The 23,448-nt window shown below is 47.5% G+C and overlaps 1 protein-coding gene across 2 annotated transcripts in view; it reads right to left on the bottom strand.

Moving 5' to 3' along the window:
* The window catches only part of PFKFB3 (6-phosphofructo-2-kinase/fructose-2,6-biphosphatase 3), a 37,487-nt gene extending 22,359 nt beyond the window's left edge, over positions 1 to 15,128 (bottom strand). For both annotated transcript variants that reach the window (XM_054988361.1, XM_054988362.1), the window contains exons 1-4: positions 14,673 to 15,128; positions 2,901 to 3,026; positions 1,707 to 1,803; positions 1,140 to 1,206 (exon numbers count right to left, since the gene is read on the bottom strand). In XM_054988361.1, the coding sequence (XP_054844336.1) occupies positions 1,140 to 1,206; positions 1,707 to 1,803; positions 2,901 to 3,026; positions 14,673 to 14,751 (369 nt within the window). In that variant the 5' untranslated portion in view covers positions 14,752 to 15,128. The remainder of the gene's footprint in view (positions 1 to 1,139; positions 1,207 to 1,706; positions 1,804 to 2,900; positions 3,027 to 14,672) is intronic.
* Between the last annotated feature and the right edge of the window lie 8,320 nt (positions 15,129 to 23,448).

Genomic DNA, 23,448 nt, shown 5'->3' with positions numbered 1-23,448 from the left:
GACATATTCATTAGGTTGAAAACAGAATACGTGCAAAGTAATCTCAATCCGTTAAACCTCAGCAAGCGGGAACCAGCCCAAACAAAAGGCCTGTGAAAGTTTTCCAAAAGGAAAATGAAAAGGCCTGTTTTGGGCAAATGTTCTAGAAAAGGGATGAAATGATCTAGTAGGACCTCTTGGTTGACAGGATGGGGATCCAGGGGATAACATCTTCTGCTGTCAGGAGGGTCTAACCAGCTGTGTTTCCTAAGCAACAACCAGCAAGGTTTTAAAAATTAATTTTTGCAACAGGTGAGTATGACCTTGCCAAAGTTAAAAGCATTTGAATCTCACCAATTTCGTTGAGAGTCAAGTGTGTGCCAAACTCTCCCTCCTTGAAATTTAACTTGGGCTGAGCCTTGCCCAACTTATTTTGTTACTTATCCACAGCTGTTCTTCCGCCAAACATTGCAAAAGCATCATTTATATTTACTGAAGTTAAGACTCGGCCTTCCAGTTTGTAAAAACCTTGCAACGGTGCAAATAAGATACCAAATCAAAAAAGTCAGGGAAGTGTTAAATAGACGGTAATTCACAGAGAGAACATTGGCAGAGTTCTATGAGGATCACTGTCCACTTGTTGGCTTCTCACAAATAAAATAAAATTTAATAATGGACTAGGAAATTTCAGTCTGATCCATCAAGGATGTTTGCATACACCTGGGCCGTTTCCAGACGGCTTACCTGGCTCCGGAACGTTGCGCCATCTTGCGGGGAAAACGCGAAATATCACGTTTTCTCGTGCGACGTTTTGCGGCCCCGGAACGGCCCTAGACAAGCATGAACTCTCAGGGTGACTAATCACAGGTGCATCGCAAGTTCACTCAGACGCCTCATGCTCTCACCACGTTAAGATCCTGGATGTGAACTCTTGTTTTGGGCCTCAGCACACGTCAGTGGGCCACGGAATTAAAGCAAACCCAACTTAAAGAGCATGCAAAAATAAAGTTTGCCTACCCAAGTTAATAGATACATAGCAAGGCCTTATCACTTCTCACACAGCTTTGCACATGTGGCCTAATCAGGAAGCAGCACGAACGCTGCAGAAACGGGGCATTGTTTCCCCCACCGGCAGGTCCCTGTCTTAACAAGCCACTTACCGCAATCTGGCCACCTTCCTCGGATAAGTAGAGCTTGACATCTCTCAAAGCAGATAAGGCACATTGCCTACGTGAAGGAGAAAAGCAAAGTAAGGGCATTTTTGAGTGTACTTGGAGGGCACCTTGTACTACCCCCCTCCCAAGAAAACAGAACCATCTCCAAGTCGCCACCAATCTGGATGTTCAAATTTTGACCTGGATTCCAGAATTGGCAATCTGCAGAAGGTTTAAACGGGCTCTGAGCCAGCCATTGAGGTTGTCCCTTTGTCCCCCTACCCTGACTATTCCCACAATGTGACATTTGCCTGGACAGTCATGAGCCCCGAGCTGTTGCGCAACTATTTTTGCCACTGGATCTCAGTCAGAAAAAGTACATTTTGGAGGCTTCTGGCAGTCAACAAGCAAAACAGCGTCCACCGCTATAGCTTACTCCCTCAACCTGTTTGCCCAAGAACAAGGATGTTGACTGAGGCCACCAGGTCAGGGATGGAGGGACAAGCATTGAAATCATATTATATTGTTAGCTTTCAAAATAATTAATTGCCCCAGAAGCAATCAGTCACTCACTTGCGGACTTTCATGGCCTCCTCATTGTCGGGGCGGAAGAAATCATAGGAGCTGTAATGTTTCACTACTTCGCGGCGGTATTCTCCGACATTAAACACTGCAAAGCAATGCGGGGAAAGGAGACAGTCAGTCCTAATGCTCCAGCGAGATCCATATACATACACAAGGCCTTTCTGTCTGAGCACACAAGTTGTATATATTGTAACCTAGGCAGGTTGTGTGTTCTATCATGACCATGCACTCGCCGACTGAACTGAAGCAACTAAGGATATTCTCCGGTTGAGCAGGTAGGAAAGGTTTTGTGAATCGGACTAGTAGTTTTTTTTGGACTTTTACAGTACAGATAAACATATGGACTAGAAACATATTTTTAGACTACTGTGCAAGAACAAACAAGAGACTGTTAAAGATCAGAATAGCTCTCTTACCTGTCACCCCTAGCATTGACTTGTACAAGTCACAGATCTCAAGAGGATCAGGTAAAACGAAAATACAAAACTTCCTTGTTTATCGCCATCCAGCCCATACTGTCTACTTTTTCTGAGCTCCTTGGAGGAAGGGTGTAATGGAAAGGTACCAGACAGATGGAACTGAATGGGGTGGGGACTGAACGTGCCCCGCTCTGCATGCAAAGCAGATGCTCTGTCCCGGAGCTATGCCTTTCTCCTTTGAAGAAACCCACCCTTGCCTGTCCTCTACAGGGGGCATACCTGAAAAAGCCCCCAGAGCCCAAAACCCTGAAATGTGTTATGCCAATTCTAACCTAATCCAGTTATCCCTGAACTCGATACGCAAGTGAGGAGAGATTCTGGGCAAGCATCTGTCATGGATTGAGGTCTTGCGGGTGTCCCCTCCTATCCTATCTAAGATCTCTGCCTCTTCTATGACTGCCCTCGGCTATGCGTTTTACCCACAGCTATGACTTATGCAGGTCTTTTATTAGTATCCAAAGTAGCCTAGGTATAATGGCGGCGGAGTATTTTAATATGTTTTAAATCTGTTTTTAAAGTTGACGATTAATTTATTGTGTTTTAATGATGATGTGAGCCGCCCTGAGCCCATTCGTAGGGAGGGTGGGATATAAAGTCAAATAAAATAAATAAATAAAATAAATAATGGATGCACGATGAACAGTCATCTTCTATAATCCCACAACCGCTGAAAAGGTGGCATGAACTACCCTAGAGCCCTCACCTTTCGTTGGAACGCCAATCCAGTTGAGGTAGCGGGTCAGCTTCTTAGAGATGTAGGTCTTCCCACGAGCTGGGAGGCCCACCATCACAATCACAGTGGGGGAATTGGTCAGCTGAGGGCCACAAACTGCAAGGGGAGACAAGACGACAACGCTCTTAAAAAACCTTCACAACCGTTTCAGCGCTGTGTTATATAAGAGACCAGAGGCAACATGGTGGAGCGGTTAGAGCATTAGGCTAGAACTGGGCAGGCTGAAGTTCATATCCACATTCAACCATAAAGCTCGCTGGGTGACTTTGGACCACTCATTTCCACTGTCTCCCTAACCTTCCACACAGGGTTGCTATGGGAAGGAGGACAGAAAAGGGAGGTGGCCCAGAGACCTATTGGAGGTGGTATAGTATAGTGGTTAGAGCACACAGCTGTCATTACCTCAGTTTAAATCTTGCTTAGGCATGTCTTGGCCATATGGGGATGATAGTAATGCCAGGCCTACCAAGATAATGCACATGAAGTGCAATGCGCATTCAAAAGCATGACTTAAATATTAACGATTATTTATATTTTTCAAAAAGGAAAGAGATTCAGCCCTTTGCAGGTTCTTCGACCGCTCCATCCAAGCCTTGCGACCAAAGAGGTTCCACCAGACGTTTAAAGCTCCACATCTGTCGACAGCCGCTGACTCATCCATGCAATGCGACTGCCACGCAGGCACATGCCAGGCAGAGACCATAGCTGCAGAGCCACTGGGTAAAAAACAAAAAGTACGATGCAGTGGTCCAAATTCTCTGCTGCTTCCCCCCTCCTCCAAACACACCTTACAGTTTGTGAAGGCCTCTCCGCATGTGGCAAGCCTTTCAAACTGATATACCAAGTGCAGATGCTGGTACCTAATCAAGCATCCTTGAAAACTGCCAGAGGGTGGAGGGAAAGCGTTCTTCAACTGGCCCTTTTCCACCTCACAAAGCAACACAAAGTTTAACAAAGCGCTCCAAGGCATTTCCAGAGGGCAAGTGGGCTGATACTCGGAAGAGAACAATGTAAGCTACTACGGGTCCCCATTGAGAAAAAAGGCACAGAATAAATGAAGTAAAATAAAATTGCTAGAGAATGCCCCAATAAGCCTTTATTAAAGAGACAGGACATGTTGCTCCAGCCAGCTGGCAACTCCAGGAATTCCTCAGACTAGAAACATTTCTCAACACAACAAACATTCTTCGCATCTCCTCCTTGAGTGACAACATTCCGACAGGGGGCACGTGAGCTCCTCGTGACCCTCCAAACCAGGCCCTGCCCACGTCTCTGTACCAACAACAAACAGCTCGTGACAGGAGAGCAAACTGGGAGAGGACTGGCTGAGCCCACCTGCTCCGCCAGGTAGGTAGCAAAATAACATAATTCAGGAGGGGTGAGAAAGAGCTGGGCACGTGGCACACCACGATGTTGCCCAGAACGCCAGAGGGAGCGTTAGAACGGAGCCCGAGGCCAATTCCACAAGACTCCCCACCTTTTCTTCGTTGCATTCCAAGCACCTTTTGTAACAGGGCTGGCTCGGGAACAAGGTGTACTAAACATCTCCAAAGGGAAAGCAACCTCTCTTTGATGCAAGGCCCAAGACATCTGCAAGAAGTTTCAGGATGCCGATGCTTTAACACCAAACATCTCCAAGGCTGTAAAGCAGATCAAAGATGGAAGATGCTCATTCCACGGCACCAGGCCTGGTGCATTGTTTTTCAGGATGCGCCTGCAGAAATCGAGCATTAACAGAGCGCCTCACCTAGCGTTTACCAACAGGCTAATTTCCAACAGGTGTGACCAGTTCCTTCCTCTTCTTGCCTGTTGCCATTTGAGGGCTCCCCCCTCCCAAAGAATTGAAGGAAAGGTGAGTTTAAGTGTTTGATGCCTTTTCAAGCAAACGCATTTCCCGTGTTGTGCCTTTTAAGACCTTTGCAGGACTAGGTTTGTAGGCACTTTCCTTTTGTGTGTGTTTGTTTATAAGTCAAATCTGTATCTCTCTGTATTTTATATGTAATTTTAAATGGCCGTTTCCGCACATCTTACCTGCCGCCGGAACATCGCGCAAAATGCCTGGAAGACCGTGAGATGCTTTAGGCTGATCCGGCACTGGGCAGGGGGTTGGACTAGATGGTCTGTATGGCCCCTTCCAACTCTATGATTCTAGGAGTGTCTTCTTGCGCAAAATCACGCCAGGAAGACACAATTTCACGCAAAACTCCCGGATGACAGCGTCTTCCTGGTGCAATTTCATACGAGAAGATGCTGTCTTCCGGATGTTTTGCGCGATGTTCCAGCGGTAGGTAAGACATGTGGAAACGGCCAACGTTTTAATTATCTATTTGCTGCCGCGGGGACCCTATTTTGGGTGGAAAGGCAGCATATAAATTATTGAAATCTTTATTGTTATGCTACCGTGTTTTATCCTGTTTTTGGTGTAATCCGCTCTGAGCTCACTTGCGGGGTGAGCGAACTATAAATCCAATAAATAAATTAAAAAAAATTAAAACAAGTAATATTCATCCAGGGAGGGGTTCTGTGGCTTCAAAGCAGCACCACTGGCGTCCATTTTGCCATCTTTCTCTCCTGAGAAAACTTCAGTCAGAGAAATCTGCACGCCTCAGAGGAATTTTCTATTGGCTCCACCCCCTTGACTTGCTCCACCCCTCGACCCTCTTCGCTTTGCCCCTGAGCAAACAGGTGCTCCCTTCCTTCACCTCAAAGGTCGTGCCCTTGGGTAAGTGGACCCTGGACCAAGCTCTGTTCCTTTGCAGATGTTTCAAGAGTTTGCAATCCTGGCCTTACCCAAGGATAGCTGAGCTCTAAAGGAGTCTGATAATGGAAATCCAGGGCAGGACAGATCACTGGACTTGGACAAAGGCAACCTGGCTTCAGATCTCTGTTCAGCCAGGTAGGCTTACAAAAAAATCTCTCTCTGCCTCACAAGATTGTTGCAGAGATGAAAACAGGGGTTGTGGGCTGGCTTGGAGAACTGGACATATGGGTCTAAGCAAGGCTCATTTCGAGGGGGAATGCACAGAAACACAGTTCTAGCAGTTCCCCCAAGAGGTGACATGTCATGTGGCCCCGCCCACCTGACCCTCAGCCATTTTGGGTCCGTTTCAGGCTGGACTGGGGCAGAAACGGCCCGGATCGGGCCTCTGACGGGTGGTGGATCACTCTCCCACTCAGCAGCGGCCTGATCCTGACCATTTTGGGCCCCTTTTCAGCCATTTTCAGCCCCTTTTTGCCATTTTGGGCTGAATTTCGGCCCTGAATGGCCAGGATTGGGTCCAAAACAGCCAGGATAGGGGATGCGAGGGGGTGTGGCATATGCAAATCAGTTATGCTAATGACACACTTCCGGTGATGGCAAGAAACGTGGCATATGCTAATGAGTTCCTCCAGCTCTTTTTCTATGAAATGACCCCTGCTTCTAAGCCACAGCAGGTCTTTGTTTTTCCCTTGATTCTATACTCTTTTGTTTTCATAGGCACATAGGAAGGCAGGTGTGCACTCCGCTCAAGAGGAACGTTACATAGCATCCTTGAATGTGTACATTGCTCTCTGTGGAGCAGGGAGGAAAAAGAGAAGCGAAGACAAGCCGTCTTGCTCGAGCACACGCCACTCCCCACGTGCCTTTGAGATTTTACCAGGCACTGCCCACTGGACTGCACACCTAATCTTTGGTGGGGCAGGGCTAAGGGCTAGAAACTTGCCTTGGACAGAAAGCTGAAGGTCTTAAGGGTGCCAGATTCTGCATCCAGTTTCAGCACTTGTACATGGCCATTACGGAATCCAAACAGCGCCCTGCATGGAACTTGCGGAACAGGAAGCTTGGAAGGCAGGCAGCTAAACATTCAGGCTACAGCTTTGAGTAAAAGCTGGTCTGCTGCAGATGGAAAACACAACCGCACCTAAAAACCCCAAACACTTTTTTTAGGTCCTTTTGCCCTCCAGCATCACTAGGTTAAGTGGTTTGTTAAGTGAGTCACGCAGATTGAGCTGACGCAAACTACCTAGGCTCAATGAAACGGCATGTAACCTTTTTTAAGGCAGCCAGACAGAAGTTGGAAGGGTTTCTCCCATGATCCCTAACCCCCATCTGTGTGTGCACGTGTGTGCAAGCAGATGTATTTTATTATTTGTGGATGCTTGGGTGAACAGCCCAGAGGAAGTCCCCTAGAAAGAATGGTGAAAGGTGTGAAAAGATTAAGGGCCAAGCTACAAGTGATGAATGACACTTGAACGGCAAGTGTATTTCTCCCTGTTCACTTGCCCTCCACTCAATCCACTTGCCCTTCAAGTGTCATTCGTCACTTGTAGCTTGGCCCTAACTATTAAAACTTAGGAGGCCTCTGAGCATGACCAGAGAGCAATCAGCGATTCCCAAAAGACTGCAGCACATCACCAGCCACTTGAGAGATTAGGGGAAGGGATGGGAAGCCGGAAGGTACATTTTGCCCTTCAGACTTTCTGAAAGGTCCTTTGTATGCATAGCCCATGGTAGCTGCTATTCATTTCTGCATGAATCCAAATTGCACTTATATGCCAAGCACTATGAATACAGCCCAAGGCCTGGCTCCATTTGACCAATCCGCTAGAAAGTAAAATGACGCCTGGGTGCCGGATCAGCACTGACTGGAAACTCCCCTGTGAGAACCTGCTCTACTGGCAGGCCGGCCACGGGCACTCCTGCCAGACCCAAGACTATCTGGAACAGCGTTACGTTGCAATATAGCCAGCATCTGCCCACTGCAATGCCAGCCACAATTAAGACTTTGGGGGCACCTAGAGAGATTCCTAGGTATCTGTCACTAATGCACACAAAGAGTTGTGTGCAACCTTGATGACGAGGAACTGATTCAGCACAAGGAAGCTTCATTTACAACAAGCTATTAATTTATGTTATTTACAGTCTTCCTTTCTCGCTGAGACTCGAGATGGATCACACTGTATGAGGCAGTACAGTACAGTCCGTTTCACAGATTTCAATAAACAACGCAAGACGGTCTTATAAATGCAAATTTGCAAACCAGCAGAAATCCAATAGAGAATTAGAAAAAAAAACATTGAAACAGAACATGAACTATTATGAGGGTCCTCTACACATTTATACAGGAGCTCACTTTTTTTTTTTTTGCAAACACGGTATGTTATTTAATGTGTTTTTCTATATAATTCTAAAATGAATAAAGGAATTGGGAATCTCTTTAAAAAACAGAAGGCTTTCTGGCACCCCAAAAACTAAGTCCCCCCCCCAGCATCCATTGACTGCTAGTCACTTCTTCATACGGCAGGGTCTGTTTGCATATGAGGACCTGAGCTCTATTTCACAAAAGCTTCTGACAGAATACATTTTTATTAGTCTTTAAGGTGCCACAAGTTCCCTGTTTACCTTTGCTGTAACGGACTGACCTCACTAACCTTCTGAGATTCCCCAATTCAACGTACTAGATAAGAGTCTCTTTTTGCAATTAACGATTTTGGAACATCTTTCTACTAATACAGTCTTTGACTACGGGGCTCGTTTTCAGGCAAGGGAGGGCTGCGGGCTGTGTTCAGAAATGCAAACTCTGCAGAATGTAAAATCAAAAAGAGTCCAGTAGCACCTTTAAGACTAACCAATTTTATTGCAGCATAAGCTTTCGAGAAGGAGGGGGGAGAGGGGAGAGAAGGAGAGGAGGGACAAGATGCAACTAGGGGGGAAGCAACCCCCTCTCCCCCCTCCTCTTCTGTATTTGACCAGTTTGTATCATGCATCTGACGAAGAGAACCTGATTCTCGAAAGCTTATGCTGCAATAAAATTGGTTAGTCTTAAAGGTGCTACTGGACTCTTTTTGATTTTGCTACTACAGACTAACACGGCTAACTCCTCGGGATCTGCAGAATGTATACGTCTTTGCACATAGGGACTCGCTCGCCTAAGAGGGAACGCCTCCGACAGACCCCCTCCCCCTTCCCCCGGTCTCTGCCCATTAAGCCAGCATTAGCGTGGCTTTGGAAGACTTGGTAGAACTACGTGGGAGACGTGCCATTCCACAGAAAATGAATGGATCGCCGCTAGGAATCCTGACTAAGGCATCACTCCGCAGCCAGCCAACCTCTCCGAAGGAGGCGGGGCTCGGAACTAGGCACGCTGTATGCCACACACACACACATCCAACTGAAAAGGCATCCCGGGTCAATAATCTGGGGGATGCTTTTTAAGGACAAGTCATTGCCTCCTCCATTCTATTTGCATCCGATAAGAACCCCCCAGCATGAGTCCAAACACACCTTTCCTTCATTATTCTGAGCTGCCTTTGTCTTTATCTGGAAGGGATGCTCCCATTCTTCGGAAGAGGAGGAAGAAAATTAACCCTGCCCTGACTGGCAGATCTGATGAATCAGCAGAGCAGAAAAAGGAAGGAAAATTTCAGGCTTCTCCAGATACAAAAGAAAATGATCTTTTCACTCGAGTGAAGATGTAAAGGGGTGAGGGCTCTATAACCGAACTAGATAGGAACTGGCTATTTAGAAATTGCTGGTAAAATTAGCCTCAAGGGCTCAGAATAGAGACCTTTTGCTGGAAAAAATGTAGCTTTAAGCTAGGAGGGCTACCAAGGGATATCACTGCTCTTCAAAGTAAATGGTAACTAGGATGTCTAGATTTTTAAAAAACGTATCTTTGCTCTCCACACAGCCTGATGGAGACAGTTTCTGGAATGCTCACCCAAGGTTTGAAATATAAAATAACCCAGCAAGCAATCTTATACACCTGCTTCAAGCCCTTTTCCTTCCCCCTCTGCAATTCTTCCCTCTTTTGCAAAAAGCACAGACCCCTTCCAATTTTTTATCTGCAACACACATCAAAAAGCCCCACCTCAAATGGGCAGTTAAGAATGCAAGCCTCAGCAAACATAGCAGGCGGCCAACCTCACGGAACTCCGTGGGACTTGGAGCAACTCCAAACAAAGTCCATGAGAGCTACTTTAGAGTAAGCATGATTAAGCCCTGAGGTGTAATAGGTGTAATAGGTATCTATGAACAAGTCAACTTAAAGAGATTTTCCCAGGATAGAACTGATATCTCAGAGGAAAGGGATTTAGACATCTATTTAAAGTAATGGCTTTCTAATACACATTTTATTCCCTTCCACCCTTCCCAAATTAGATTAAAGAAAAAAAGTAACTTAAAAGACAGTTGACACAACCTAGCCAGAGTTTAAGCACTTTTAAGTTCCATCAGCTTCCGTAAAACAGTACATGTACTCAGAAGTCCCACTCGGTACCTAATAGGATCGTAGCCTATTACTCGTGATTAAAAAGGGATATTTGGCTAAGTTCTGTAGAATTGACAACAGGTGCTAATTATTGCTAACACAAGAGGTTCCCCCTCTCCCCCAGTTAAGAACACCATTCCAGGGCCTGATCAGCATAGGGAGGGGTAACTCTCTCTCCCACACCATTTTCCCAACTTGGAATAGGTCCCATGGAATTGCCATTTGCCCTCCTGGAACAAATTCTGTTTGTATGTTTAGCTCCACAAAGCAAACAACAACACGCACAGAACAGTTTCAGGTCAGGAAAATTGCACCGCGTGGGCAAGGATTACCATCGCCAGCTTCAATAGCAACAGAAAATCTGAACTGGTATCTCAGAAGAGCAGAGCTGAATTTCTCTCTGTCGGGAGACGCAGGCAGTTCTAAGACTCTACCACAATGAGTAACACCATTCTCAAGGACTGCCAGCTCGCACAGAGGCAGGCAATGGCAAACCACCTGTTAGTCTCTTGCCATGAAAACCCCACCAGGGGTTGCCATAAGTCAACTATGACTTGAGGGCAGGGTTTCATTTCAACCAGTACAGCACATGTGCTCCTTCAACTGCAAAAAAAAGAGGATGACAATTGAGTGATTAGCTGTGATTACGCTGGGAATGGTGCAGGGCAGGAGAGACCACACACGCAGAGGAAGCAAAAAAAATCTCAAGAGGACAGGGTGGGCAAAATGCTCAGGGGAAGAGACTGCATCAGGCACACTTGCTCTCTGGACTGTGTGGGAGTGGTTAGAGTATCTGGCTAGCATGTGGGAGACTCAGGTGCGAATCCCCACACCACCAAGACCTTGGAAAAGTCACACACTCTGTGTAGCCTACCTCACAGGGTGGTTGTGTAGATAAAAATAGAAGCAAGGAGACCCATGTGCGGTGCTTTGGGACCCCACGGGGGAGAAAGGTGGGGTATAAAGGAAGTACATAAACAAGCCTGCCTACTCTAGAAGACCATCCACTGCAACTTAAGAACTCTGCCTTAGCTCAATTGGTCCGTGTACCTGAGTATTGTCTACTCTGACTGGCAGCTGTCTGGAGTCTCAGGCAAAGAAAGGTCTTTCCTATCATCTGAGACCTTCTAGCTGGAGAAGTCAGACGACAGACCTTGGTACTTTCTGCATGCAACACACTCCATGCACACTTGCCTGATACAGGGGCAGACTTTCTGGCTGCAAACATCTGAAGCTGCCTCATACCTTCGCTGACCACAGGGCCATAGGACACAATAGAGCCCACTCTGACTATACTGAGAAAAGAAACAACACCCATCCCACTGAAATACTTTTTTATTGCAGACACTGGGGATTGAACCAGCGATCTTGTGTGCTGCCATGGAGCAAATACCCTCTTCTGCTTTTAATGAGGGAGATACCTTCCTTTAAGGCCAACACACCCAGCGGCAAAGCTACGCATGTCAGCTGGGGGAAATCCAATAGACTTCACATGGCTAGCCTTTCTCCAAAAATAATCCTTTCTAAAGTATAAAGGAATAGAGAAGCAAAGAACTTAAGCCCCATTTATCCTTCCTCTTTAATCCAATATGCCTTTCTTTAAAAATATCGTCACGTTGGCAAACAGGCCCTGAGCAAAAGAGAGCCACTTCTTATGTCATTTTCATGCAGGACTATCCCTCCCTCCCGCGCCCCCCGAAAAGTTTACCCACAGCTAAGCACGTCCGTCAATGGAGCCAACGCTAAAAGGCTAGTGGGAAAGGAATGAATGAATGAATGAATGAATGAATGAATGAATGAATTCTGCAGTAATCCTCCGACTCGCATCCCTCAATGAAGTTTGTTTTTTAATACTGATGCTGGAATTGCAACATTTGGGGGTGTTCACACCCCCTCTGGACACTTAACGTTTACATTTATTCATAGCTTTCCAGTCTTACTGAGGCTAAAGACAGATTGCGCAAAAAATGCACAACAGCACATGGCCTCCAATAAACAATGCCATAGGACCGATGAGAAACAACGCAAAGAAAAATAATAAAAGGGTAAACTAGAGGGAGACACAGTGCACAACTTCAGCCACTGAAGTCAGGTCAGGATTTCCACAGGAAACCCCCTAGGACTTTGTTTAATGGAACCAGTAAGGTTCTGAAGTATTACCTGGAGTACTTGCAGCTAACATAATAAGGGATCCAGTGCTGGAGTATAGAGGTGCCCCCCCACCCCGCCCAGCCCAATCTGTTTTAATGAAGATCTCAGGGCACAGGATTTGCTCATGCAACTATACTTGGGTTCAGGAAGGATGGGATTGCCAAAGGGAGTACAGCCAATGGCCTTGGTAGTAGCTGCCAACTCATGCAGCTGGGCTCACTTGTTTGAGACATCTGGTGCTTGCTGCGCTGTGCCTACTTTCTGTTGGTGGCACATGAGGGTCTGGATTACAGAGGGGGTTCAGCAGAAGGGGGTGAGTTCATGGGCAAGAGAGCATGCTTATGTAAAAGGGCCAGATTACGTGATCTCTTGAGATGTCCAAAAAAAGTTTACCAGTACAAAAAAAAGTCAGTGCAATTCCATAGAACCCATTTCCCTTTTTAAAAAGGAAAAACCTATATAGAAAGCAAAAGGTTCTCATTTATCCTCACCACAGCCTTGTGATGCAGTCCAGGTTAATGCTCCATTTCTAAAATCAGAGACCTTCAAGGCTTCCTAAAATCCCTGCCCACATTCCCCTTGTGCACAGGTGTGTGCGGATGGGAGAGGCTAAAAATCAAAAGCCAACTCAAACGCAACAGACACTGGATACAGATGTGTCCCTGTTGCACCAGATACATGCAGACAGGACCTCCACCCTCCCCTGGAGTTACAGCTTCAGGTCTCACTGTCCCCTCCGGGTGTCTTTAAGGGAGAAATTAAGCCCTCCAGGGACTCACAATCCCATGAAAACTACTCCACCTGCTTAATTCCTTGGCTGCAGTTAAAGGCATAAGGCTGGAGCCAGCGAAAAAGGGCCAAGCCCACTCGACCACATCTGAAACTGCCTTATATGGAGGCAGGTCCTTATGCATCCAGAAGAGGAAGGTCTACTCTGTCTAGTGGCAGCAGCTGCCCGATAAAAAGGAAAGGTCTTTCTCCCATCTCTCAATGGAAAGCAAAGCGCCTGCTGCTCTCTCCCACTATTAGGGCTCTCCAAGTGGAGAGAAAGGGGGGAGCTCAGCTGCGGCAGGGCTGGGGGAGGGAGGCGGGGAGGTGCAATGCGACAAGCCCCCTCCCCTCCCGCCGCCTGATCCTTCCTTCCTCCCACCCTGGTTTCCTCCAGCCCAGAACCTGATCCTTTGCAAGAGGCAAGCGAAAGCTCCGGCATGGCTTTTTGCAAGCGACCACTGGCTTTCAGCCTCCCGTGCAATGCAACGTCGCTGAAGATGCTCCATTTGGCAGGGGAGGCGGGCTGCAGAGGAGTGGCAGCGCGCTCGTCAGGCACGTTCCGCTTAGAGTTACCAACTCCAGTGAGAATCTTCCGGGAAGCCTGGGGAAGGGGAGGGCTCTCAACAGGATTGGGAGAGGGGAGGGCCCTACGCAGGGTATAGTGCCATAGAGGCCACCCTCCAAAGCAGCTATTTCCTCCTGGGGGAACGGATCTCTTGTTCGGAGATCAAACTAATTCCGGGAGATCTCCAGACCCCGCCTGGAGGGTGGCAAGCATCGCCCGCCTGGCGGCCCCAGTGCGATTTACGACAACGTCCCCAGCAGGGGAAGCCCGGCCCCGGCCCTCCGCCTCCTCCTCCTCCGGCCATGCGGAGCGTGCAGCGCATCGCATCACCGCCGCAGCTCCGGCAGCAGCGCCGAGCCGGGCGGGGGAGCGGGCGTGGCGAGGCCGAGAGCATTCCAGGTCAGCCACATGGCCCGGCGGGGCGGCCACTATGGCGCGGGGCGGCCTGCCCGGCGGGAGGCACACGCGGGAGGGGGGCGGGCCTCGCACGCCGCCCGGGCGGCGCGCAACAGGCGAGGAAGCCGAGCCGGCGCGGGGCGCCCCGGGCAGTCCCTTGCGCACGGCGGCGCGGCAAGCCACTGCCCCCGGGGGCGCCAGACCGGGCCCTCGGAGGCCGGCGGGGAGAAGCCCGCTGGGGACCCGCGGCCCCGGAATCTGCATCCAACGGGGTTGCCAACCTACAGGGAGACCTCCTGGAATTACTGCTGTTCACCAGGCTGTGGAGGAAGCGCTGCTTCGGAGAGGAACTCTATAGCATTATAGCCCGCTCGGGGTCCCCCCTTAAAAATCTCCAGGGATGCCCAACCTCTAGCCGGCAACCCCAGCTCACCAGCCAGCGCGCTCCGGACGCGCCTCCTCTGCCGGGGGCGGCGCTGCTCCCTCCAGCCCTCCGGAGTCTCCCGCCCCCGCCCCGGGCAGCCCTCCTTCCGCGGCTTGCAGCGCGCCTGGCATGGTGCGGATCCGCGGCGAGCCCCCTCCCCGGGGCGTCGCGCCCCCTCTACTCACGTCGGTGCGGCAGCGCCGGGTGATTGTCAGGCGGCAGCCAGATCTTCTGGATGCGGCTTTGCGTCAGCTCCATGGGCATTTTTTTGGCAATGGTCTGGACGCGCTCCGGATCCACCTTGGGGCGCGGGGGGTGCAGCGGAGATGCGGAGAGAAAGGAGAGACCACAAAAAGGGGGGGGGCCTTTTCCCCCCACCTGCCTTCTTACGGGAACTTTCAAAGTCTTTTAAAGGTTCTCTGAGCTGAGTCGAGTCTCGAGGATTCTCGGCTGTGGTTTCTTTCTTTTTTTACGCGCAGAAACCGGCTTGGGAAAGTTTCCCTGGGAGAGAAGCACCGACAATTCGTTTAAATCCAAGGGGACTAAGAGGCGAGAGCCCTGGCCCGGGAGGGTGGGGCTGGCCGGTCCTGAACGGCTTCCAGGTGCCCCTTTCCCTGCTGCGCGAAAATAGCTCCTCACCGATTAACCAAGAGCGAATCTCTCCAGGCTGCAGCCCGGACGCGGCTCTTTCTATAGCCGGAGACCGGCCGGCAAAGCCTACGTCACTGCCCGCCTCCTCCCCTCCGGCAGGGGCGGGGGGAATTCTTGCGCTCACGTCCTGAAGGAGGCAGGCGGGGAGGCGACGGGCTCACGGTATCCCACTGCTGCCCCCATCTGTCAGCAAGCTGAACTGAAAACGGGTCAATGAGGTTATTTTAGACAAAGGAAAAACTCGCCCGTTGGAAAAAAGGGGATACCTTTCTGGCATAAGAATAATATGCATCATCTATTCCTTCCATAAAACATGGATGCAATCTACCATTTGACCTCACTGGTTTTCTTAGGAGAGCAGCCCAGATTTATGCAGCGGCAAACTTTGCTCAAAGCACAGGATTGGAGCTGGGAGCATCTTGCTTAATTTTCCCATGGAATTTAAAACGCAGCATTTTGGATCATCTTTGCCCCATGAATTCAGCATACAGTTTCATATTTGTATTCATTTTCATATTCGTAATACATGTCTTGGATTTCACCTTTGGAGACGTTTTGAAAAATGATCCTTAATTTTCAGGTAAAATACCAGCTTTTTTAGAAAATTGAAAACCTCACCAATTTACATTTATATGATATATGAAAACTTCACCAATTTATATTTAGCTAAACCTCACCAATTTAATATTTAGCTAAAAGTGGATCCCTCAACTTTAGGAAGTTTGGTGCAAATTTAAAAATATTAGGGACTCCCAGTTTCATAGGAAAGGGACCCTTGTTTAAGAAATCGAAAACCTTCCCCCAAAATTAAGCAGCTGGTTTCTGTGAAATTTATATATTTATTTTTAGTCCACCTTTCTTGCTGAGATTCAAGGCGAATACCATACTTTGTGCTTATATAGATTCAAAAGGACACATTTATCCCACAGATGAGAGTATTTGCTCCTAACTATAGCATAAAATAAACTTGAGCATTAGATCTTCCAATACGCTCCTAGCCAATACGCTCCTAGCAGAATTTAATCTCTCACAAGGCCACACAGCCAAATCCTATGCATGTTTATTCAGAATTTGTTTTTCTCATTTTGTCTTCTGGTATACAAAAACAGGAAGTTCTGATAAAACTGTAGCAATTTAGGCAATTTATTTCAGGATTGAGGAGGCTTTCAGATGAATCTTGAAACAACATTGCTAGATCAATTAACATGCCTGAGAAAACTGAAAAGCTTGTCTGTGCTTATGAATGATATCTCTGAATTAGAAATGGTACTAAACCATCAGTAATCAGGCAAGAGCAATCATAGAAAGGCCTTTCCAGGAATGAAAATGTGGCCATATTAATTTGTGAAGCATCCACAGACATTCGCCCTGGCCTACCTGACAGGGCTGTTGTAAGGATAAAATAGAGATTAGGAAATTGCATACATTGTCCTGAGTTTTTTGAATGCATAGTGTGGGATTAAAAGTTACTGGCATGTCCTCCCGGCTGCTAGGACTGATTGCAGGGCCTTCTCGGTGGTGGCACCTCAGTTTGCTGAATACTGGCCCCAGAGGTATTTGGTGGGTCCCTGCTTTGGCAGCTTCTGCACAACAGCTGAAAGCAGATGTATACATCTTTATTTTCTATTTCGACCATGGATATAAGGCAGCTTTTGCTTTTTTTTTTAACTACTGGTGATTGTCTCTCACAGAGCTTAGGGTGAAAGACTAGATAGAAGTTCTTTTAAAAGTTTTAAACAGTGGGTTCCATTTGTCATTTAATGTCATTTCTTGGCAATAATATCCTTTGTCTGGTTCAATGCCTTTTGCCAGTCAGAGGAACGATCCTCTACACCCATTGCCAGGCCTTGACAAAGAAGCAGGGAATAGCAGACCAACTCAGATTTGGGGGGTATATGAGAAGAGCACCCAAATGCTCCATTGTTTCTTGCACGGCTGTTTTTGTCTTAATCACCGGGGACAGCACTATTTGCATTCTTCTGCCTCGGGCATTAAAATGTCTCCTGTATCATTGCAGATGGCATCAGGGCACAAGTCTCGGATCATGTTCTACATCGCTGCAGCCCGTACAATGTATAGCGTTACCTGCTCAACTGCTAGGGGTGGCTAATCAGACCCTGATTTTTTTAATGGGAGAAAGGTTAAAATGTATCCCTTACTACAACAGCTATACTGCTAAATAACACCGATCCTAACATTCCAGTTATATATTTTAGTGGGATCAATGAAGAGCAGACAGGGTGGCGCAGGGGTTAGAGTACGCTCTAGCGGTGGGGAACCCCAGATTCAACCCCACCCTGCCACGAAGGTTGCTGGGTGGCTTTGGGCCAGTTTCTCTCTCCCTCAGCTGAATCTACCTCAAAGGGGAAACTACATAAACCCCTTGGCTTCTTTAAAGAAAGAGTGGGACAAAAATGTAAATGAAGTGCTACATTCAGAATGCAAGTTTCTCCGGGCATGGTCCAGTTCTTCTTAAGACTGTGAAGCACCAGCAGTGTGCAATAAAATAAAATTCCTTTGAAAGTAGATGGCTGGAGTTGTACATTCTCCTCACATGGTTATTTCTTTGTGTGTGTTATGTGCCGTCAAGTTGCCTCTGACTTACGCGACCCTATGAAGGACCTCCAAAATATCCTATCATTACAGACTTGCTCAGATCCTGCAAACTGGAGGATGTGGCTTCTTCTATTGAGTCCAGCCATCTCATTTTAGGTCTTCCTCTTTTCCTACTGTTTCCCAATTTTCCTAACATTATTGACTTTTCCAGAGAATCTTGTCTTCTCATGATGGGACCAAAGTACGATAGCCTCAGTTTTGTCATTTTAGCTTCTAGGGAGAATTCAGGTTGATCTAGAAACCACTTTTTTGACTTTTTGGCAGTCCATGGTATCCGCAAAACTTTCCTCCAGTAAGGACCTTTTTTTAAAAGAAAATGCAAACCGTAGCATTTGCAAAAAACCCCAAGTGCTATATGATCAAACAGTTTTTAAAAGCTACGAGAGAGAAATCCTAAAATAAATGTTTGACACAAAGGAAGCGTCATTCATTTTCTGATGTGCTGCTTGCCCTTTCTGTAGGATTGCATCCACCAACTCCTGCCTGGATGCTCTCTCCCAACGCCTGAGAAAGGTGATCTATTTTGCCAGACTAAAGAGATCTACAGAGAGATAAAGGCCTTCCTGTCTCAGTAAGGAAAACAGGCGAGCCCAAGAGAAAGAAAAAGCTATCAGCTGGGCTCTCTCTGGCTCTGGCACGTTCCTCACGTCCCACATGGCTTGACTGGCGAAGCCCGGCCTGCCTGTCAATCACTGCTGGATGCTCTTGTTGCTAATCCCACAGCAATCAGGGACCAGTTTTCCTTCTCGCTCCCTTCTTGGTCCGATCACCAAGCAGGCACGAGTCCCTCTCATGCTCAGAGATGCCCTTCTCTCCTGCTCCTCCCAGGGATTTGCTGGAGGGCAAAAGCAGAGGCGGACATACCATAGCATGATGTCCAGAAAAAGGCACAGCCGAGTTTTGATTCCCTCCCTCCCCCACCCTCCTGCTTAAGTAAACAGAGCATCGCTTAGCATTGCTAGCAGCACAAACTTCCCAAATAACAAAGAGCCCAGGAGCACCTTTAAGACTAACCGACTTGATTGTAGCATAAGCTTTTGAGAACCACAGCTCTCTTTGTCAGATGCATTTGATGAAGAGAGCTGTGGTTCTCAAAAGCTTATGCTATAATAAAGTCGGTTAGTCTTAAAGGGGCTACTGGACACAGCTAACTCCTCTGTATCTATAAATTTATCAATACTCTCTTTCGGGGGAAGTTCAAAATAGAAGATGGCAGACTTGATTGCTAACAATTATTGCCAGTGAAGGGGTAATCAAGGTAAGCCGCACTCCAGAGTCCCAGAAATCTCATCCTTCTCTTTCTCGCACACCCCATAGCTAATTTATTTTTATTTCTTTTGTGTTTTTTAAATCTCACCCTTCCTCCAAGGAGCACAGGATGGCATACTTACGTCTCTCCTCCGTCTTATCCTCACAACAACCCTGTGAGGAAGGCAGAGACAGAATAAACAGTCCATGGCAAACCAAAAAGTTTCCTGGCAAACCGAGACTAGAACCTGGGTCAGATCCTAGACCCAGACTAAGTACTAAACCACACAGACTCATCAAGCGAGCCTGCCCAACTAGTGACCTTTGTACTCAGGGTGGTAGTCACAGACCCTATCCACCCTCTCCTCCAAGCATCAAATACGGCTGTTAAAAATTTATGTCATTTATTTATCATTTATGATCACCATCAACCATAGATTACAGTTTCTGCATCGGATAGGGGTGACAAATACATTTCTATCCTGCCTTCAAGGAATTCAGACATTCCCCCCCCCATTTTATCTTCACCCCAGTCCTGCGAGGTGGGATGGACTGCTGTTTATTGGCTCACAGAGAGAGCTTCTTGGCTAAGTGGAGTTTCAAACTGCAGCAGTCAAAGGCCAATGTTTTTACGTCTGTATTTAGACGGTGGTTGGGTTCCCCCCACACCCTTTTTTCCCCTTCTTTGCCATTTTTTTTTTAAAATTCCTCCATCCACTATGTCACACAACCTTCAAAACCTGTAAGGTGCTGTTAATTGGGAGGGGGTTGCTTTGCTCCTTGGTGTCTAGCACCTCTGCAAAACAATGCTTTCTCATTCCAATTTTGGAAGGAAGGGGGTGAGGTATGAAGTAAAGTCTTCCATCTCATCCTGGACCAGGGATAATTTCCTGTAAATTAATGGCTGATTTACGGTCTGAGATAATGAATAGTTCTGCCTCTTTGCTGAGCAGCTCCAGTCATTAGTTCCCAGGAAATAAACCATCAGCGAGGACTTAACTACAAATGTCCCTTTTCTCTGGACACAGCCAGTCCCTGGAGAAATATTGCCTCCAGGCAACTATGAGAGCCAGAATTAAATACAGTCTACAAAACAGCCCAATGTTCCTAACTCCACTATATTCCAATCCTAGGCATGTCTATTCAAATGTTAATCATACACTCTTCAAAAGGCACTTACTCCCAAGTAAGCCTTAAGGAACTCGGAGCCCCAGCCGCTTACAATCCTGTCCCAGAATACCCATTACATTTTTATCCCACCATACTTCTAGGGACCTCAGGATGGTGTGGAAAGTTCACCTTGCCTCCATTTTACTTTTACAACAATCCTGCGAAGGTAGGTTAGGTCGAGAGAGAGAGAGAGAGAGAGGCCCACAATCTCCTTTAAGGCCGACTGAGGATTTGAACTCGGCTCTCCTAGAGACTACTACACCACTTTGTCTCTTCTGACTGCACCACATTCCACCTTAAAATCCACTTTTACTGGGGGAGCAGATAGAGTACGCCATGGGGAGTGGACCAGGATTCCTATTCCTGGTTTGAATATTGCATCTTTGGGCTGCTTGCCGTTTCTCATCCTAGCCTGCCTCACAGGGTTGTTATGAAGAGAAAATGTTACCCTGAACTCTTTGGCAAAAGGGCAGGTCACAAATGTGATAGATGGATAGATAGGTGGATGGATGGGTGTCCAGGCATTTGCTTATGCCAGCCCTGTTCCTACCTCCTGCCCTCCTGCCAATAAAATCAGCTTTACCCTTAGGGCTGTCGACTGGGGAAGAGGGGAAAGATGTCCTGTCCCTTTAATAGAAGCTTCATGCTATTTACCAGGTGATGTTATTTACCTCCATGGCTTGAAAAGGTTCCCCTGCCCATTTCCACACATTAAGCCCCTATTAAAGGGACAGGAAATCTCTCTCCAGGGCCTGCTGGCAATTCTACCCACAGTGTATAAACACGGAGGGCGGGGGGTGCGGGGAGATGCCATGAAAATATTCAATAGGTAAGTTTACAATAAGGATATCATCCCCCCCTAAAAAACAGTAACAGTCTCCCAGAGCTGCATTTCAACAATGAAATTTTAATTCTGAGGGGACATTAAAATAACATTTGAACTCTGACACACTGCCAGTTGTCAAATTTGTGTGACGTTTCATATTGCCAGTACTGGCCGCCCTGAGAGAGCACATCGTGTCCACACAAACCACATGGTAATTGATAAAGGCCATTCACTCTCTCTCTCCCTCACCTATTCCTTCACTGGAGGCCTTCCGAATGCCTTAAACCTCGGATTCTGGCCATTTCTAATGTTAGCCCTCATTTTTGACGTATTTGGAATAATATCAAGCTGGACACTTGACCTTATTGACTGACTATTCTACTTGTCCCTGTGTGTTGCTGCAAGGACGGTTCTACTAGGTAGTCACTGCGTTTAGTATGCCACGTGAAATGGCTTGAATTTTGTTTCATCGTTTCAGCTCTGTTGGATTTTTGCTTGGTTTCCAAATGTCTGCAACCCACAGCCTATTTGTATTGTTTATTGAATGTCCCAGTCACGGATCGTATTGAGTTACACTGTGTAATCCGCCTTGAGTCTCAGTGAGAAATGCAGGCCGTAAATAACGTCAATGAATAAAATAAAAAAAAAATATTTCAGGCACGGTGCCTCTCTTGATCACAATAGAGCAGAAAAGGGAGAAATCCTGTTCTTCCCTCCTCTGAGTTGCAACTTGAGGTCGTCCGGTCCAGATTTCCTCTCAGCGCAAACCGGGCCCAAGCCCTTCTTATTTTATTTACTATTTATTTATTAATGTCATTTCTAGTCCGCCTTTCGCTCTGCGATTGAAGGCGGATTACACGGTGTGAGTCGGTACAATCAATATCACGATATTTCATGGGTATACGATATACATGCAATTTGCAAGCAAGCAAGCAAGCTTTAACAGAGCTTAAGCAAATTCTATATCAAGTCACCCCATTGGCTCAGCTAGCTCAATACGGTGTTGGGAAGTGACACTCGGAGGTCTCCGGTAGAGGGCTTTCCTAGACCAGATGGCATCCTCATTGCCACCACAAGGACACCACCACCATTTTAAAGCCATTTAAACATTTTGCAAGGGCCTGATCCTGATTGGGCCTACATCCCACCAGTCTTGTTTCCTCCACTCACATTAGGGTTGCCAGCCTCCAGGTAGCGGCTGGAGATATCCCGGAATTGCAACTGGTCTCCAGGCCACAGAGATCAGTTCACCTGGAGAAAATGGCTACTTTGGGGGGTGGACTCTATGGAATTATGCCATGCCAAGGTCCTTTCCCTCCCCAAACCCCACTTTCTCCAGGTTTCACCCCCCAGATCTCCAGGAATTTCCCAACTTGGAGCTGGCAACCCTAACTCACATGCGTTTTCAAGTGCCGAAGCACCTCTGAGAGGCTGCAGCCATCTAGGCGCTTGATAAGGCAGAGGGAAAGGGGGAGAGAAGAGCACCTCAGCCCACCATGCTGCCCCCCCCCCCCGCATTTTAAAATGAATTTAAAATGGCGGTGGCATCCCCATGGCAGCGGCAAGGATGCCATCACCTCTACTTTGGCCCAAAGTGACATCTTTCCTAAGATTGCCAACTGCCTGGAGAGGAAAATGTGCTGTCCCTTTAATGGAGGCTTACTGAGATGTGATTGACCAGGTGATTTTATTTGCCTCCATGCTTTGAAATGCGTTGATTGCCCATTTCCACACATTCAGCCTCTATTAAGGGGACAGGACATTTTACTCCGGACATGTTGGCGACCCTACTATTTCCCAGCCCCTGTTACTTTAGACCCTTGTGATACTACAGACTGGATACCACTGCAAATGGCTGTTAAAAGAAGGGATTTCCATCACAGAAGCCCCATGAAACGCTGCTCCTTGGGGAAAGGGAACCCCAGAAAAGGCATAACGGAGGTCAGAGTTCTGCAGCAGGGAAGAGGAATCTGTAAAAATCCTCCCCTTCTGTCAGCAAAAATTTCCCATGGGACCCATCTGTAGAAATTGAATATGGAAACCTCTGCATGAAAAGAGGGAAGTCTGCCATGGAGCCAAACTCCCTCCCCAGGTCATAGAATTATAGGGTTAGAAGGGAACTCCAGGGTCATCTAGTCCAACCCCCTGCACAATGTAGGAAAGTCACAACTACCTCTCCCCCCCACACACACCCAGTGACCCCTGCTCCATGCCCAGAAAATGGCAAAACACCTCCAGGATCCCTGGCCAAACTGGCCTGGGGAAAATTGCTACCTGACCCCAAAGTGATGATCGGCATTACTCTGGGCGTGTAAGAAGGGGCCACGGGAACTGAGCACTGATGCAACCCTTCCTGCCCTCCCTCTCATGATCTGCCCAGGTTCAGGTCAGTTCAAGGTATTTCACTTCCCCAAATGGGTACTTCAGGCATTTGCTTCAGACCAGGCTAG

This window comes from Eublepharis macularius, chromosome 9, assembly GCF_028583425.1.
Source record: "Eublepharis macularius isolate TG4126 chromosome 9, MPM_Emac_v1.0, whole genome shotgun sequence".
NCBI classification, from domain to species: domain Eukaryota; kingdom Metazoa; phylum Chordata; class Lepidosauria; order Squamata; family Eublepharidae; genus Eublepharis; species Eublepharis macularius.
Note: the sequence above shows the minus strand (reverse complement) of the source record. Positions and strands in the feature narration are given on the sequence as shown.